Source organism: Colletotrichum paranaense (genome assembly GCF_030867605.1).
Source record: "Colletotrichum paranaense strain IMI 384185 chromosome Unknown Scaffold_11.1, whole genome shotgun sequence".
In the NCBI taxonomy this organism is placed as follows: Eukaryota; Fungi; Ascomycota; class Sordariomycetes; order Glomerellales; family Glomerellaceae; genus Colletotrichum; species Colletotrichum paranaense.
In genome coordinates, this window is record NW_026848969.1 from 603,723 (window position 1) to 621,337 (window position 17,615).

General features: G+C 52.5%; 4 protein-coding genes across 4 annotated transcripts; 1 reads left to right on the forward strand and 3 right to left on the reverse strand.

Moving 5' to 3' along the window:
- Nucleotides 1–1,942: 1,942 nt before the first annotated feature.
- CPAR01_12531 (cation efflux family protein) lies at nt 1,943–4,239 on the reverse strand (the record flags this gene model as incomplete). The annotated part of the gene is made up of 9 exons (XM_060496787.1): nt 1,943–2,142; nt 2,229–2,346; nt 2,422–2,670; nt 2,747–2,902; nt 2,970–3,044; nt 3,111–3,188; nt 3,254–3,280; nt 3,341–3,936; nt 4,194–4,239. 9 exons carry the CDS (start codon nt 4,237–4,239, stop codon nt 1,943–1,945), a joined length of 1,545 nt encoding a protein of 514 aa, XP_060344320.1.
- Nucleotides 4,240–7,637: 3,398 nt separating this feature from the next.
- On the forward strand, nt 7,638–9,202 carry CPAR01_12532 (ZIP Zinc transporter; the record flags this gene model as incomplete). The annotated part of the gene is made up of 6 exons (XM_060496788.1): nt 7,638–7,731; nt 7,792–7,818; nt 7,884–7,999; nt 8,047–8,936; nt 8,985–9,112; nt 9,168–9,202. 6 exons carry the CDS (start codon nt 7,638–7,640, stop codon nt 9,200–9,202), a joined length of 1,290 nt encoding a protein of 429 aa, XP_060344321.1.
- A 1,246-nt stretch (nt 9,203–10,448) lies between these two features.
- On the reverse strand, nt 10,449–10,895 carry CPAR01_12533 (uncharacterized protein; the record flags this gene model as incomplete). The annotated part of the gene is made up of 1 exon (XM_060496789.1): nt 10,449–10,895. A coding segment is annotated over one exon (447 nt), but the record flags the coding sequence as incomplete, so codon positions are not given.
- Nucleotides 10,896–14,228: 3,333 nt separating this feature from the next.
- Nucleotides 14,229–16,915, reverse strand: CPAR01_12534 (glycosyl hydrolase family 3; the record flags this gene model as incomplete). Its single annotated transcript, XM_060496790.1, has 7 exons — nt 14,229–14,606; nt 14,684–15,313; nt 15,375–15,716; nt 15,771–15,851; nt 15,901–16,201; nt 16,255–16,498; nt 16,564–16,915. 7 exons carry the CDS (start codon nt 16,913–16,915, stop codon nt 14,229–14,231), a joined length of 2,328 nt encoding a protein of 775 aa, XP_060344323.1.
- Between the last annotated feature and the right edge of the window lie 700 nt (nt 16,916–17,615).

Consider the following 17,615-nt stretch of genomic DNA (forward strand, 5'->3'; position numbering starts at 1 on the left):
AATGGGAACGTCGACCGCCTCGTTCCGGCGACCGTTCTGACATGCCTGAGAAGTTTGTATCTACCTCGGATCTCTAGTCCTTGGGGGAAGGTTTTCAGACAATTCACTGACTACAGATTTCAATACTTGGTCAAATCCATCTTCCCAATGTTTGGGCTTCTGCGCCTTTGAATGAAGCATCAATTTCATGGGTTCCCACAGGATAGGGATGAGGAGCCGAGTTTCCATGGAAGATCAACTGATAGATCTCTCTCATTTTGATTCTACGTAACTCAGCCAGGTATATGATCCGGGACGCATAGGGGCTTTGATGGCACAGTGGCATAGAATACCGTCCTATTCTTCACCATCTTGATCTCATCCCGGGTTCAATGAGACCTGTGGTCCATAAGGCGTCTCATGGCCATTTGTACCTTCTTACGAATCAGTTCCACGCAAAGCAAGTCGATGACTCTTTAGTCTAGGTTTTTCGTCGTGTACATGATGATTCCAGCCCGCTGCTGAGACGCATTTATATCGCCCAGATCCTGTTGAAGTACAAATCTTTCCTTACATCTCCGCGTCCATGGACTCAATAAAGAGCGTTCACTCTAACCCACACTCAGCTACTCAGCATAATAAAGACTTATGCCTTTGCGTCGAAGAACGGTCCGGGAATATTCCCCGCAAGCAACAGTAACGCCTCACCATCATTGAGTCTCACCGCTCTCGGGGCCCGAAGACCCCGCGGAAGACGCAGCAACACAACAGCATTCCGAGGGTCGTCGGTGATGTGGATCTCGAGACCGGGACATGGAACACGAAAAGAGACCCCTTCCTGACAAGAAAGCCACGCAAACACGTCAACACGCACGTCCCCTTCTGTTCCGCCGCTCCTCCGGTCACAGTGACAGTCCCCTCCGATCTTCTCCGTAGGCTTTCCCTCTTTCTTCCTTCCATTCTCATCCGCAACCCATGATCCATCCATGATTCGGCATCCCCCTTATCCTCCACCAAGCCAAGACCGGGGTCGATGGGGGGGAAAGCACAGCAAGGCGCGTAGCCAAGCCTTCGACACCCCGGGTGACAACGTACAAGAAGTCGCAAGACTACGACATTGTCAAAAACTGGGCTTGGCTGTGTCGTCTCATGCTGCTTCAGCCGCCAAGCTCTTGTCGTCCAACTTTCACTTGGCGATCCCCCCAAAAAGTCGAGATAAAAGAGAAGCTCGGTCCAGCTTGTAAAAGCCACTGACACGATGCCAACCCTCAAGACCGCCAAGTGCAGTCAGCAAAACCGCCAAGTGGCACAAGTGACAGCCATCACTTACACTGCCTCGCTCTCGGCACTCTCAAGTTAACAGCCACATCGGAATAGCGCTCATCACCGTCGCAGCAAAGCAAGCCCTCCAGACAACATGACAGTCACTAGGCATGAACAGTGAACCCTTGCGCAGTTGCGATTCGCAAGCTGCCTCGTTGCCGCCGTCGCGCCATTACATTGCTCTTACGTTTTTACTTCCTAGCATGCCCGGATACCCTATGTCGTCTCTATTCCCTCTCCGGGAAACATCGTTTGCCGTGCCCATCTCGGTTTCATGTCCCGCCAAAGCCGCCAGCCCAGTAAGTCTATTGGATATCTTTTGTGGCTCAGAGATGCTGTTTCCCCGCTGTTCTTCCCCATCCCGTCCGTTCCCGCAAGGTGTGCGGGACCCCTCTACCCATGTCGAAACAAGGATACTAGGTAGTCAACGCAACACTCTTCGCTGCAACGACATCGTGGGAGAAAGCAGATTGATAAGAAAGCTGATTATCTTCATACAATTCCTGCCGTCTCTAAAACGCCAAGTTTACTCTTGTCCCTACATTTCCCGCATATTTTCCTTCATATCCTTAGTATTGCTCACGCCTTTTCCCTATATTTTCCTTTTCTCTCCATCGTCTATCCCTCCTACTCATCCCCGTCATGCAGAGTTTCGCCCGCTCGAGATTTCAGTCTCCGTAACGTCTGCCGTCTCCTTCTTCGTCCTCAACAGGATGTCCTTGAGCGTCCTCTTCTGGGGCTTCTTTGAGAGTCTCTCGTACAGCGGCTTGTGCTCCTCATGAGGATCGTGAGCCTCGCTGTAGTCGACATGGACGAAGGCTCTTTCGACATCAGACAAACCTAGCAGCGTCCAAAAAGTCAGCAAAATCAAGCTTCCTTCTGTCTTTCCATCAAATCTCATCGCTAAAGGAAAGAGAGTACTTTACCTTCGACCTTTCTCTGCAGTTCCTGAGCAACGTCGTGCGAGATTCTCAGGGGCGTCGTCTCATCCATGACGATGTCAATCTCCACGTAGTAATTTTGTCCTGCGTGATACGCGCGGCACTGCTCGTGGAGTCAGAGGGACCATTTCTCACGCATATATGTCTCTCTCGCTCTCTCAATTTGGGGTATTCTTACAGTGTCAACTTTGAGAATCCGAGTATCGTGGGTCATGGCCATGTAAATCAGCTTCGAGACAAAGTCTCTCGGCGCCGACTTGCCGACGAGCAACCACACCTGCTCAAAGGCGTTGGACACCCAGGAGAACAAGATGAGCAGCGCAATGCAGATGGCGCCAATGGGATCCAAGTACCACACGAAGCGGTCTCCCACGACGGACATGATCAGGCCGAAGCTGTTGACCACAATGTCATTGCGGTGGTCGATCTACGGGACGCTATTATTAGCAAAAGGCGTCGTCCGAACAGGCAAGCCGCTCCAGGGGGAAGGTTGAGCAACATACAAAAAACACATGCACTGAAGGGAATTTCCGGTAGGCGAAGCAGTAGATCATCAAGGAGGCCTTGGCAAAGATGGCCACGCCAACGATAACGATGGGGATAATGTGCAGTTGTTCAGAGGCCCGCTTGCCCTCGCCAAGTGAGCGGCCTGACTCGACCTGTTGCGCGCCCCGGATCAGCCATCTCAAACTACCAAGTCATACGTCACTTGGCGACAAAACTTACCAGTAGTTGAATGGCAACGGTTGTCATGAGAGCGCAGAATAAGATGATGCCAATCGTCTCAATCCTGGTTCGTCCCTAATATTCCATCCCCAGTCTGTCAGACCCTGCTTTGGAATTCAATTGCCAAGGGTGATAACTCACCACCGGGTACTTGTAAACGCTCGGCCGCGCCGCCATCCTTGAGGTGATGAGCATCACAAAGGATGAGACCAGATCCATCTGGGCGTTTCTTAGTCAACTCAACTCCTCTAATGATGCCGCAACTCAGAAAATGATTAACTAACAAATGCGTCGGCTGCAGTGGCAAAAAGCTGGAGAATTCACGAGTCAATAGGAGTCCGTGAGCACAGGGACTTGGCTGCCTATCTTACCGACAGAGACCCAGTTGAGACGGCGGCGTAGAGCTGAATGACGAATAGGCAAAAGTTGACTGTGAAGGAGGCGTTGACGGCGAACTTGATCTTGGGACCCATTCGCGCGTCTTCGGCAACCTGCTGTCTCTCTTCATCCTCGGCACCGAGGAATTGGTCAATGAGCTCATTCTGTCGGTTGTAGAATTTCTTTAGTTTCCTCTTGTTGCCCTTGGGATGCTCAATCTTCATCTGCTTCTTGGAGACATTGTCACGACGGTGTCGACCAAAGTCGTAGGGGTCCGGCCGATAAGTGTCGACGGTAGAAGCGTCCGTGGCGTCGACGTTGGAGTACAGGCCGCCGCCGCCGCCTCTCTTGGAGGAAGTTCTGACGACGTCGCTCTTGTTGGCTGCTGTGTCGTTCGAAGTCGACAAGAAGAGCCCTTCAGTCACAGCTTTGTCGTCCGTGCCAGATGGCTGAACCGGTGAGATGATGTCTGCGCTGTCCTTTAGGTGTTCATTGTGTTCCTTGTTCGCTTCAGCTTTCGAATTACTTTCCGAATGACCGACAGAGTTGCCTCGAGCTGAGGCGACTGAAGCACAATGGTCAGCGGGGACTGGTCGACGTGTGAAAGAGTGGGATGAAGTGAAGCAGTGGCCACCACGGTAGTTGGTGGTCAGTGGTCACAGAGCAAGACCGGCGGCAGGGAAATCCGATGCGAGCAGCAGTCGCACATCTCTGCGAGGATGTGATGAACCAGCCAGCAAAGTGGAAAGATAGGATAGGTGAGGCGAAGGAGAGCATAGCGGGAAGGGGTGGGAAGGGGTGTGGCCAGGAAAAAAAAAAAAAGAGACAGAGCCGAAACCCACGTACTAGATGATGGTTGGACGCCGTCCTGAGACTCGCGTGGAGTTTGCATTTTTGGGAACTATTGAGCTGGGTTGGTTCTTGGGTGAGATGGGAAAGTAGAAAGAATAGTACAATAGTGAAGTCGATTTTGAGACTGGTAGTCGTATATTAAAAGAGAGTAGATGGCATCCTGTACGGATACGTAGTAGTGTTCCTGATATCATGCCCGCCTCTCCGCAAAGTCCGGGGGGAGGGAGCCGGGCTGCAGAAGCGGCCCCTTATTTCGTTGATTATCATCATCAGTAAGCTCTTGCAAGCTTCCCGGCGGCCCTGCCCCCTTCAATGCGCACATGTTGAACGGGCTAGAACGTTGAGATTGAGAGGGGGAAACAAAAAGCACCCTGGACAATGACGGCAAGATTTGAGATGTGGTGCGTGTACAGGAGGCTTTCCCGCTCGTTTCTTGCCATTTCAACTCCACCGTTCCGCCAGTAGAGTGGTGATGATGGCGCACGAGGTGTTGATGTTCAGGGAATCAGGGGGCAGCTATTTGTGTCTTCCTTGTCAGAGACAACTCGTGCCGGTTTGACTTACAAGTGCAAGCGAGGGAGGCATACGCAGTCGGCAGGCGGAGTCGAGAGAGTCAAAGGTCATTTGGAGTCTAGCTTGGAGTCTCGGAGGGAAGAATGACAGAGGTGACCCTGCGAGGATGTTCAGAAGCAATGATTATGTCGTTCAAAGCGATGCATAGCTGACCAACAGAAGCAGGTTGCGGGATGGGAGTATGTCAGGATGATCAAAGAAAGGTCCGAGTTACGACTTACAGGTACATTGGTACACGAGGCACACGACTACGACACTGGCACAGGGCACAGTGAATGCGGCGCCGATTGGCCAGGGACCGTGTTTCACGCACGACGGCAGACCCAGGAGCCGCGTGGGAGCACCGCAACAGGAAGCGACGAGTCCTTCTGCCAAGAGTTTGGGGCTGTTACAGAGTTTTGGGCAAAGTAGCAGTGAGTAGTAGCTGTAGCGTAATCCAAAGCCAACTGTTGGCTCTCGCCCTCTCCTCTGACTGCCTCCCTTGGCCCTCCCACAGACGGTGAGACTTCGCGAGACTTTCGATACTTCGGCACCACTTCAGAAAGACTCGGGCAGAGTTTGGAAGGCGAGAGCTGAGCGCTCGGAACAACTTGCATGTTTGTTTCAATCCGGAGCAAGAATGAACGACTCCAAGACCCAACATCCCCGCTTTTCTTCGTCTCCAACTTCTCTCTTTCAACTTCACTACCACACACACACATACACACATACACCTCGGTGACCGGTGACCACTCACCCACTCTCTCACATCACCAACTCGTGCCGGCTCAACTATCGATTCACGCTCGGATACTATAGCTTTGCTTTCTTACCGTCGCCTTCAACAGCAACAACACGCGGGCCCTGTCTCCTGTCTCTCAACTGGCCTCATCTCTTGTCTCTTCTTGTCCATCTCAGACACCGACGGCTCCTCTTTTCCATCACGTCCCTTGGCTGCTTGGCTCCCCCAAGTTTTACCAGCCCTGCCTGGAAACTCATGGTGCAGATCTGTTGACGACTTCTCGGCGCCAGGATGTCATCCCATCCCATCTTGTGAGCCCATTCCAGAGAGTCATTCGTCACGCCCTCTCTCTCACCTCTCAGTTCTAACTATGGAGTATACACATCAGCCTCCGACTAAGCCCCGACTGCGATTGTCGCGGTGGGCTGCGAGTTGTTAGGCAAAACTTGCCCTCAGATGTTTGTCCGATATAGGAAACTCTGCACGTGAGACACTCGAGGAGTAGACCCAGAAAAGCCCCGGCAAGAAGAAGCGGAGAAGAAGCAGAAGCCGCCTAGAAGCAGAACCAAGCAAGGGCAGATGGAGCCTCCAGTCACTCAGTCACTCAACCAGTCACCCATCAACCCCGTGCTACCAAGCCTGCTAAACCACCAAAGACAGCTTGGCTAACCCTTCTCTGCAGAATCGCAGCCAAGCAACCGCAGCCAAGCCAAAATCAACGACAGAATGCCATCCACTGCCATGGGAAAAGGGGACAAGTGTGTCAGTGCTCTTGGCTACTCTCTTGGCTTTCGACGGCTTGTGCCTGTCCCGCCAAGTTTCCCCTCTCTCCGCGCCTCCAGTCAAGCCTCCCCCGCGCTTCTTCTTCGCGGGCTTCCCGGGAAGCCTCCCTAGACACCAAGAGTCAAATCGAGTTAAGAATTTTCCGACTGGCAACCCTGGCGCCAGACCCCGGGAGGCTCCCGTTTCACACAACCCAAATTTTACAAATGCCGGCGCCCCATTTTGACGCGCACCCCACGTCCATATGGACCCCTTCGCGCGCTTGGCAATGACCCGATGGAAGATCGACTGTCGTCTCGTTTGGGATATTGCCCATCATCAACCATTATCAGTCCTATTTGCCAAGCGCGACGGATGTGAAGCTGTGCCGAGTCGAGACGAAAGGTTGGATCAGCCACCACCGCTTACTTACACCTACAGAGACAGAGTAGCATCCACGCCATCCAACCCCATCATCAGGTCCCATACAACTTGTTTCTTATCCGTCAGGTCGAGCCGGGCTCTCAGACTTCCCGTCTCGACTCCCTCCGGCAAATCATGCTATAACAAACAACATCGGATCCGGTCAGCGGCCGGGATCATCGATGCTAGACACAAGTTGGGTCTCAGGCACGCCGCACCGCACCAAGTTGCTCGACTCGACTTAACCGCGGTCGACTTAGCCTACCTTTCCGCTCCCGCCGTCGTCCTCGCCCCCATACGGATACACACGGTTGTTGCCCACGGTGAACCTTGTTCCCGTTCAGGTCCTCCCGCTTCCCGCTTCCCGCGAGGCGGACGCTAAGGCCACGTCCCCCCATCACGAACCCACCAAGGCTCAACCCTCAGCTGCCTCATCCTTGGCAACGTCTTCTATTTCTGAATCGGCTGGGTGGCACAGGGACCGCTGTCCCATGTCAACGTTTATTCTTTCCCTACCCGCTTCTACACGGGCTGCATTGCGCGGGCTGTCATATGAAGCATATTAAAGCGAGTCGAGCCCAGACTTTGACCAAGATTTCCCTTTCGCCCATCATCAGAGCGTCTGTTGTCGTTCTATGCTTTTATCGCCCGTTTCTTCCTTCCGTTTTTTCCTTTCTCTTCGTTTCCACTCCTTTTTTATTTTCCTTGCTCTCAAACCTACGACAGCCGGGGCCAGATCAGCATTTTCGTCTGTTCTCTAACTGAAGCTGCGGGACAGCTTCTCATGTCCCCTTGTTCTCAGTTGCCTTCGCTTTACGAATGAGTCCTTGTCAGTAGGCGGCCCCGGATTATTTGGCTGCCTTTTTCCTTCTCAAACCCTCCTTATTTTTTATTTCAGGATTGCCAATCAAGCAGCAATCCTCTTTTGAGCGACAAATACCGGATTTTTTGTAATCAAGATGGACGGAATGAAAGAGCCCAAGCCCCAGTGTGGCGCTAAGAAGGGTGGTCAATCGGCTGAGTATGATGTTGGCCTTCACGTTGCTGGTCTTTGTAAGTTGGCCCCAAAACACTTTCCACTGGTGTCTTATCAATTTGGCTAACTTGGCGCAGTTTTGGTCTTGGCCTTTTCCATCTTCGGTATGCGATATGAACAAACGAAACGAGTCCTTTCGCGGGTCAACGTACTAATAAGACCGTTCCAGGCGCTGGCTTCCCAGTTGTGGCCAAGAAGGTCAAGTGGATGAAGGTTCCTCCTAAGGTCTTCTTCGCATGCAAGCATTTCGGTACAGGCGTGCTCATCGCGACGGCGTTTGTGCATGTAGGTTGTTTTGGCTCATTTAGTTGCACAGAACTAACACGGCACAGCTGCTTCCCACCGCCTTCGGCAATCTCATGAACCCGTGCCTCCCGGATCTCTTCACCGACGACTACCCACCTCTTCCAGGTGCCATCATGATGGGATCCATGTTCATTCTGTTCAGTATCGAGATGTGGATCAATGCCAAGATTGGCGGCCATTCCCACGGAGGACCTACTGGTGATGTGATGCACGACCACGGTCACGGAGCCGTCCAGCCTGCCCGGCCTCCTCGTTATGGCCGCAACAGCTTCGATGCCGAGGCAGACAGCATTGACTTTGAGAAGCGAGTCGCACAGCGCGCGTACGACGACGAGAAGTCACGCTTCCCTGCGCCTTACTCGGAGACTGTGTATGGAGCGCCACCACCCGCCAACACCAACTTGTCCGACTCTGACATGCCGCCTTGGTTCGTCGTTTTCTACGAGCAGTATGTGCGCCAGCGTATGGAGATGATGAACATGATCCGAACCACCCAGGAGAAGCAGACGTCGTCGCAGGTTGCTGTTACGGAGGTCAAGCAGGAAGATCCGTTTTATGATGCCGAGGGTCAACAGGTTGACCCCGCTGTGTATCGCAAGATGTCTCTCAACATTACCATGCTTGAAGGTGGTATCCTGTTCCACTCAGTGTTTGTCGGCATGACCATCTCCATCACTATTGATGGTTTCATCATTCTGCTCGTCGCTATCCTGTTCCACCAAATGTTTGAGGGTCTTGGTCTCGGTTCCCGTATTGCCGCTGTGCCGTACCCCAAGGGCAGCATTCGTCCCTGGGTATTAGTCGTCGCTTTTGGCACCACAGCCCCCATCGGACAGGCCATCGGACTTCTCACCCGCAGCAGTTACGATCCCGACAGTGCGTTCGGTCTCATCATCGTCGGTGTATTCAACGCCATGTGAGTTGTTCAGTCCGTTCGTAACAAACCTCGGCTAATGTGACTTAGATCCTCTGGCTTGCTGCTCTACGCTGCTCTCGTCGATCTTTTGGCCGAAGATTTCCTCTCAGAGGAGGCCAACCGCCTTCTTTCCAACAAGCAAAAGATTACTGCCTTTTGCTACGTTCTCGCCGGAGGTTAGTAATATCCATGAAACATTTTTGCATGTAAACACCACTGACATACTATTAGCTGCGGGCATGTCAATTGTCGGTATCTTCGCCTAAGTCCTTACCGATACCCCCAGGAAGCAAACTTCCTCCACACCCCTCGATCAGTCTCACGCGAGGGCACAAAACACCCAGTCCGGACCAGTCACGCAATCAGTTTACACGGCTCGCCGGAACACCGAGGCTCACTTCAGCCGATGAACTCCGAACTCGACAGGACTTTGATAGCAGAGATGAACGCTCGTTATCTTTCAAATGCTGCGCCGGATTTTGTCTCACGGGTCGTGAGGAGACGGACTGTTTCTCACTACCTATCAACAGCAACTCTCACAAAATCTACCACATTCGTTTCTTTCTTGCTATCGCTATTCCCAGCACCATTTGTAGCCAGGGATTTTGTACAATAGTAGTGATGTGGCGTGCGTTGTCAAGACTTGTCTGACACGCAAGGCACAGCAAGTGCATACTGGCAACAGGCAATATTGTTTGGGAGATTTTACTTTTTCTGGGAAACTCTACATTGAGCATTAAAAAGGTGTTAAACTAATGATAAATTATGGGCATACAACATATCACGAGTCTTATGAGAAAAGACGTGGAGGGCACTTGTACGATAGGGTTGCCCGAAAGGGTCGGGCTTTACATTACTAGACTGCATCAAATATCACAACGTCTTTATGACATTGTCGGTCCGAACGCTGTCCCCTGTGCCTATCTAATTCGATCGTTTCCTCCAGCCATATATTTCTAAGCAGTCACACCATGGCTTACGGACCCATCGAAGCCCGTCTCCGATCATACCATGAGAGACGATCTACAGCCCGTGTAAATATTGGGCCTTTGCAGGCTTGGAGAAGACAGATGAAGACGGAAGAGACAGACGAAAGGGATTAAGTAGCCGAACAAGAGCTCGATTAGACTTTCTCACCCAGACTTATTGGCGTCTGAAATAAAGTAGTACTGGTAACAGCGCGTGTCGATAAGGAGGAGGAGGAATCGAGAAATAGAGAGCGAGAGAGAAACGGGAAAGAAAAGACAAGATGCCAAGCAGCTTCACAATAGAAGCAGATAGCGGAAACGAAAAGAAAGAAAAGACTGGGCAAGATCAAGAGAAGTACCAAGAGACCAAGAGACGAAAGGCGACGTTGAGAAAGGGTTGCCGAAGTTTAGTGTGTGCCAGGTATGACCCGTGATGCAACCATGTTTGCATGGGCGGTGTGGGATGTCAGGCTGCTAGACACGGCCGACCTTGGAAACGAAACCAGCCTTGCTTTTTTTTGGGTCATTTTTTCCTTTTCTTGCTTTACGTGTAGGTACGTTGTTTTACGCTTCTCTGTCTCTCTTCTATTTTGTTTCTCTGTGTCTTTAGACCGTGGACGTGACTTGCCGCCGCCTGTCCCTGCATATCAAAGATGTCAGAGAGGGGGGAGGGACCTAGGGTGTTATGTTTTAACCATGTTCTATATAAGGTTATTACACGGGCCGGAGGATTACTGCATTGTTGAAAGGCAAGGCAAGGGCTGGGGGAGGAAGGGAAGAGGGAAAGCGGAAAGGCGTGTTTGTGTGCAGTGGTGCATTCCTGTGAGGGTGAGGGTTGGTGATGCATGCATGCATGCAGGGCCGGGCTTCCCGCGCGACTACTGCAAGGGGCATGCTTCACACTCCATGGGATCGTTGATGATGATTCTTCTTCTGCTGTTGGGTGTTGGTTGCTGCTGTTGTGGATGATGTTGCAAGGCAAGGCAAGGCAAGCAGGCAGGCACCCTAGAGTTGGACATGGGAGGGTTGTCGAGGATGGCTGAGGTAGCGGGGGTTCAGAGGGGGGGTGGTGTCACTGGTGAAGCTATTAATATGAACCCCAGACAGACATCTGAGGCGGCGGAGGGGAGGCTCAAAACTCCAGACGAAAAGAAGGAGGTGTAGTGTAGGCCCAGGGGGGGAAGGGGGCACGGAGAGTTGGGTTACATGCGGACGGATGAATGGGGGAAAGGGGGGAACGTTGGTTGGGTTTGAGGTTTGGCTGCGCTGCGCTGCTGCAGGCTGCACTGCGGAAGTATGCGGCGCACAAGGAAAGCAGCGAGCGCTTATTAGGTAAGGTAAAGCCACGATGACGATGGACGGATGATGGTTGTGGTTCTAGAAGTTTTGAGTCGTTGTTTCTTGTTGTCTCTTCTCATGCACGCTTTGCTTCTTGCCTTGAGGTGCGCATACCGCATCTCTGCAGATCTTGCCTTACAGCAGTAGCTTGCCTTAGGTGCATACCTGCATTACCTGCAGAGGCACAGACTACTTACTGCAGGCACTCGCCGGCGGCCGAATGCACCGCGGCTTGAACCTTTTTGATCCTTTATGAAGAACAAAAAAATGAAAACGTCCCGAGAGCCGTTATGCAAAGAAGGTATGTGTGCAGTAATCTCGTGATGAGAAGTCTAGGAAGGTTTTCCGACGATCTGGGGATACCTAACTTTACAGAGGGCTATGTAAGAAAGGATCAAAAGAGGAGGGGAAAACGTGAGATTGGCTTTGCTTGGCAGGCGTCACTTTTTTTTTCCCTTGCTAAAAAAGGATCTAATCTTATACGAGTGCCCGATTCTGAGGTTAACCTCATGGAAGATGAAAAGCTTATGAGATGCCTTTTGGGTGCTTGTTTGGAAGGATGAAGCGGGAATCCGGAGTTTGCCAAGGATTCAACTGTCTCTCAGCATGGCCACAATACGCATCGTGCAGAACTCTCTCCCCCCACACATGAAGTATGTGACTAGTACGTCAAATAGGGCGAGCAAAACGTTTCTGTCTATGAGAAGAAATGGAGAATAAGGGGGAAAAGGCGGAAATAATGGGAAAATCCCGATGATTGACCAAGACCGTGCATCTATCCTACGTCCGTTATTCGGTTTCCTTCGGGCGGTTTGAGGGCTGTCTGCGGTATGACTATGACCTCCTACCTAGGACACCCCCCGCCCCCGCTTCCCTTTGTGCCAGGATCGAGGTTGGAAGGTTTCGAGTCGAGCGCGCCAGAGAATGAGAAAACAAAAGATGGGCAACTCGTCACGAGGCAAAAGGGAGGCAGGCAGGCTGAAGGGTGTGTGTATCAGAAAACGATGGTGAGATGGGTGGATGGATGGTGGGCACTTGCTTTTACAAATACGAAAAGTCTTGGCACGTGTATGATAATCGCCCGATGAGCACGGAAACCGTTCGTAACGACATATTACCTATACAAAACATATAAGATAATTATTCCAAAGAAGCAAAAGTTGACGACAAATACAATTCGAGCAAAAAGGGGGTTGCATTTCAGGTAGTACCAAAAGATAAAATATCATGCGGCTTACGACGACCAAGTCGTGCCGGATGCAACGGTATAGCACCTCAGTTACTGTGGTATATGGCTGGCCCTCCGAAAGGAAGATTTTCATCCGGTGTTCGAGCCAGAGATCCGGCCAACCATCCCCCGTCCAGGCAGAAGACTCGGGCTGGTGACACGGAGATCGGAGGCTACAGAGGGTTGGTGTGTGGCAGTGATGGTGTGGTGTGATGATGTGCTGATTTGACGGGCATCTGACAAGACGAGAAACCTGGGAAGATGGAAGGCCTGCTACCTCTTGTTCTGCACCGACCATCAGCTACTTACCAGAGGGAAGGGGGGAGGGGGGTGTGTGAGAAACGAAACAGAAACTCGAACCGGGAGGTCGAGAGGCCGCATGGACGTTGTTAAGCAAGTAGAGGACAGAAAGGTTTGCCTGTGGGAGGATGTTGCATTCCGTCATTTTTTCTTCGAGGTGTGCGTGCGAGAGTGTGCGAGTGTGGAGTGTGTGTGTGTGTGGCAATTTCAGGCAAGACTTGCCTGAAGGGGCCTTTCGGTATTTCCTTCTTCGTCTTCTTCTTTTCTTAGCAAAGACACAAGACAGACGAGAAATCTTCAGATGAAGAGGCGGGGCTGGAGGTTTTTTGCGATGAGACTTCCGAATCTGGTAGACAGGCAACCAGTCGGCAAACATGCCTTTTCCTTTTTCTAAAATAGCTTTTGATGTTGTGCTGCCCATGAGAAAAGATTGCCGAAGGTCTTGCAAAGTGTAATTTGAGAGACACACAAGTGTTCAAGATCACACGTCTTTCGTCGGCAGGTGCGGAAGTTCGTGGCGTGCCTCATTTGGGTGAGGTACTATCATCACACTCGTCGAGATAGCAGAGCAGATAAGTCGAGACGAAATTCGCTCCCGAAGCTAGAGATGAGAACGAGTGCTTCTGAGAGAGTGGAGCTGCTGATATAGGCTCAGAGTCAAACCGTTCGGTGACGTGTCTGCCACGGCTTTTCTTACCCTGGGATAACGAGCAGTTGATGTGATCTGGCTCAGTAGCTCCAAGGAGGTTGGCTTGTGCTCTAGGACCTTTTCTGCTCCGTCTTGCCAGAGTTTCCCCTTTTGAAATTCAATGTCTATACTGGACAGAAGCAGACCTAATCTGCAAAGTTCGATTGGCGTTGCGTAGAGTGAGTTCGCAGATGGAAGGTTTGAACGACTTTGAATAGATGTGATGATGTGGCAGAGAGGAGGGCAATACACTTCAAGACCATGATCATTGAGTTTTCAGACATCAACTTTGACATCAACTTTGAAGAAGACAAATCCTTTGCGCTCGTTCAACAGCCTTAGCCTATTGTGCTATTGCCTTCAAATATGACACAGAACTAACCCAGGTGAGATGAGACTGCTCTACCGTTATTTTACTTCTAAACGCTTCGGGGAGGATCGCCGAGACTAGAAAGCAGAGAGTTGGGCAGACCGTTCCTAGGATTAAACAGTAATACCAGTAACGCTCTTCTTGGAATTAACTCTACTCGTCACATAGTTTGGCGCTTTGTTAAGTGTCTTCTGAGCGAGTACTCTAGTTCACTATTGTTCGGCGACGTGGGAGGCTAGTCGGTCGTCAAACTTGTCGTTGAGTAACCCCATATGTCATCTTTTCATTCATCCATTACACAATATGTACATAGAAAGCGGCCAAAGGTGGCCTAGGTCATCGACTGCCGTCGAAAAACTTGACCGTAAAATGCCCTCGGGAACTGCAAAAGACAAGCCCCTTAGACAACCGTCACAGTCGCATTCCCGCGGAAATCATCGCTCGAAGACCCGACAAAGACGGTGAAATCGCCCGGCTCAACGACGTACTGCAGCTTCTTATCCCACAAACCCCACGAGGAGACGGGCAGGTCAATCGAGACATCAGCGGTCTCGCCGGCCTTGATGAAGACCTTGGAGAAGCCGCGCAGCTCCTTGTTGGGCACGACGATGGAGGAGATCATGTCCTTGACGTAGACCTGGACGACCTCTGCGCCGTCGCGGGTCGAGTTGTTGGTCACCTGCACGCTAAGGGTGACGGTGTCGGTGGGGGAGACGGTGGAGGCGGAGACGGAGATGTCGTGGTAGTCGAAGGTGCTGTAGGAGAGACCGTAGCCGAACTGTGGTTGGATTTGGGTTAGAAAGACTGTCAAGAAGGAGAGGGGGGGAAAAAAGGAGCTGTTGGATGTGTTCTTACTTCGTACAAGGGCAGAGGAGTCGACAAGACGTAGTTGCTGCCAAATACCAAGGTTCCGTTGGCGTACTCCTTACCCGGGTTGGGCCAGGACCGGGCGGAGTTGAGATAATCGTAGTACACAGGCGTGGTACCGACATCATGCGGGAACGCGACGGAAAGCTTGCCAGACGGGTTCACGTTTCCGTACAGGATATCCGCCAGCGCGTGACCGCCCTCCTCTCCCTGGTAGAACATCTGCACCAGCGCGCCAGCCTCGTCCGAGATCCAGGGCTCGGTAATAGGCTTTCCGGAGCTGAAGACGACGACAGTGGGCTTGCCCGTGTCGATGACGGCCTTGACGAGGCGACCCATGGCGCCGACGAGCTTGAAGTCGTGGACGTCAATGTGCTCGCCGGTGGTGGCGTTGAGGCCGGCCCAGAGCTCGTCCTGGTCGCGGGACCAGGTGCCCACGACGACGACGGCGACGTCGGCGGCCGAGGCAGCGGCGACGGCCTCGGGGAAGCCGGACTCGTCGTTGGACCAGCGCTCGGCGCCCTTTGCGTAGGTTACTGTTCCGGAGCTGGCGGCCTTGATGCCGTCGAGGGGGGTGACGCCGCGTTCCATTGCGGTGTGGATGACGTAGTCGCCGTACTGTGTGATATATTGTTAGCATGGGAAAGGTCTTATCGTATAAAGCTGCATAAAAACTTACGTTGACCAATCCGTGGGCCATGGGGCCGATGACGGCGACGTGAGCGTCCTTCTTCAGGGGCAGAGTCTCGTTGTGGTTCTCAAGCAGGATGATGCTCTCGGCGTCGAGGTCGCGGGCGATCTTGCGGTGCTCCTCTGTGTTGAGGTAGTTGAAGACCTCGTCGTCGGGGACGCCGGTGTACGGGTGTTCAAAGATGCCCGACTTGAACTTTGCGCGGAGAACGCGGGAGACGGCCGTGTCGACGACGTCCTCGGGCAGAGTGCCGTTGGCGATGAGCTCGGGGATGTACTGGAAGCTGTAGCGTCCGCCACCCATCTCGACATCGTTACCGGCAGGGAGGGACTGAAAGACTGGTGAGCAAGGTGTTATACTAGGGAGCTTAACAGAGCTACGTACGTTGAGGGTGATGCAAGCATCATCGGTCTCTCCGCAGACAAAGAAGGCGTTGGAAAGACGAGCGGTACCGCCAGCATCGGACTGGAAGTGTTAGTTACATTCAGTGTCCGGTGTAAAGTCAACAACTTACGATAACATAGTACTCGTAACCCCACTCCTCGCGCAAGATCTCAGTCAGCAGGTGGTGGTCTGCGACCGTGGGTACACCGTCATAGGCGTTGTACGAAGACATAATGCTCCAGGCGTCGGCATCAAAGATGGCGCGCTTAAAGGCGGGGAGGTAGGTGGTGCGAAGCTCTCTGGGACCGCCGTGGACGGGAGCCGTGTTGACACCCTGCTCGGGGGAAGCAAAGGCGGCAAAGTGCTTGACCATGGCGCAGACGCCGTTCTCCTGGAGACCCTTGGTGTAGTGGTAGCCGTACTCGCCGACCCTGGTCTGAGTTAGCTTACGACTTGGTGATGTCTTTTAGGAGTACCATCATACAAGAAAGGATCCTCGCCGTAGGTCTCTTCGACACGGCCGAATCTCAGTTCGCGAGCCAAGTCAACTACGGGGGCGAAGATCTGGTTGACGCCGAGAGCCTTGGACTCGACAGCGATGACCTTGGCCATCTTCTCTACCAGCTCCGGGTTCCAAGAGCAACCGTGGGCAATGGGCGAGTTGAAGATGGTGGCGTTGAGGGCAAGGAAGCCGTGGATACCCTCGCTCTGGATGAAAGCCGGAATACCTAGAGAGTCGGTCTCAGCATCACAGTTCTACTTGGACCCAATTGAATCAAGGAAGAGATCTCACCCAGAGTGGTGTTGTTCACCAGGTAGTCCTGAGCGACCTTTGCTCCGTAGGAAATGGTGGACACATTGGAGTAGAGACCGGTCCAGATGGAGTTGGCCCTGTTCTCGGCGGCCCAGGTCAGACCGCTTTGGTTGAAGCGGCCATCGGTCAGGTTGAGGTAGTCACGAATGTCGGCTTGGAGTAGTTGAGCCGTCTTCTCCTGGATGGTCATGCGCTTCAACAGGTCAGAGACTCTGTCGTCAATGGGGGCATTCGGGTTCTTGTAAAGGGGCGAAGTGCCATTGGGGAATGTGCCGTTCTGGGCGGAGACGGCCGCGACCAGCAGCGAGGCGAAAGTCAGAGAGAACTTCATGATGTTCCGCGATCCGGGGTTCCGAGTCAATGGAACACTGGCTGGGGTGACGTTACGCTAGAGATCCAGAGCTCGACGGAAGAAAGGAACACGATCCTGGAGACGAAGGCGAGCTGGTAGAGGGTATTAATACAGCTTCTCCCAGCTCGCCTCTGGGCCCTCTCTCTGCAGGCACACTGCAGCTCGTTTGGAGCCGACATTGAGTAACCTGATTAGTGACATGATGCCCACGGCCAAGGAGCCGAAGTGAAATAGACGTAATTGCAATGGGGCAAAGGGCCGGTGAGGAGAGAGCAGCCTTCTCCGCATCGATCATATTTTATCCGTATTGTACAAAGAAAGGAAAAAAAGGAAAGAAAAAAAGGGTGTACCGAGTACCCCTAGCCCGTCCCCGAAAGGCAAAAATGAGGAGCGATGTAATGCTAATTTGCGCTCCCGCAGCGGTCTTGTCCGACATTCATTGGGCAGAAGTTTAGAAGAATGGAAGAACCCTGGGCAGTTACTGCACATGGCCTCGCAGGGAGTGGCGGTGTTGGGACCAAGAGGAAGCGGACTGACGACAGAACAGAGCTATGAGCTGTCGAATAGCTAATTGGGATTGGCAGTGTCCTGGTTTGTATGTATGAAGCTGGCCGTGATGGCATGAGGGGAAGCGAGGAAGCCGTTGGAGATGGAAAAGTTGGAGAAATTCTGTGTCTCT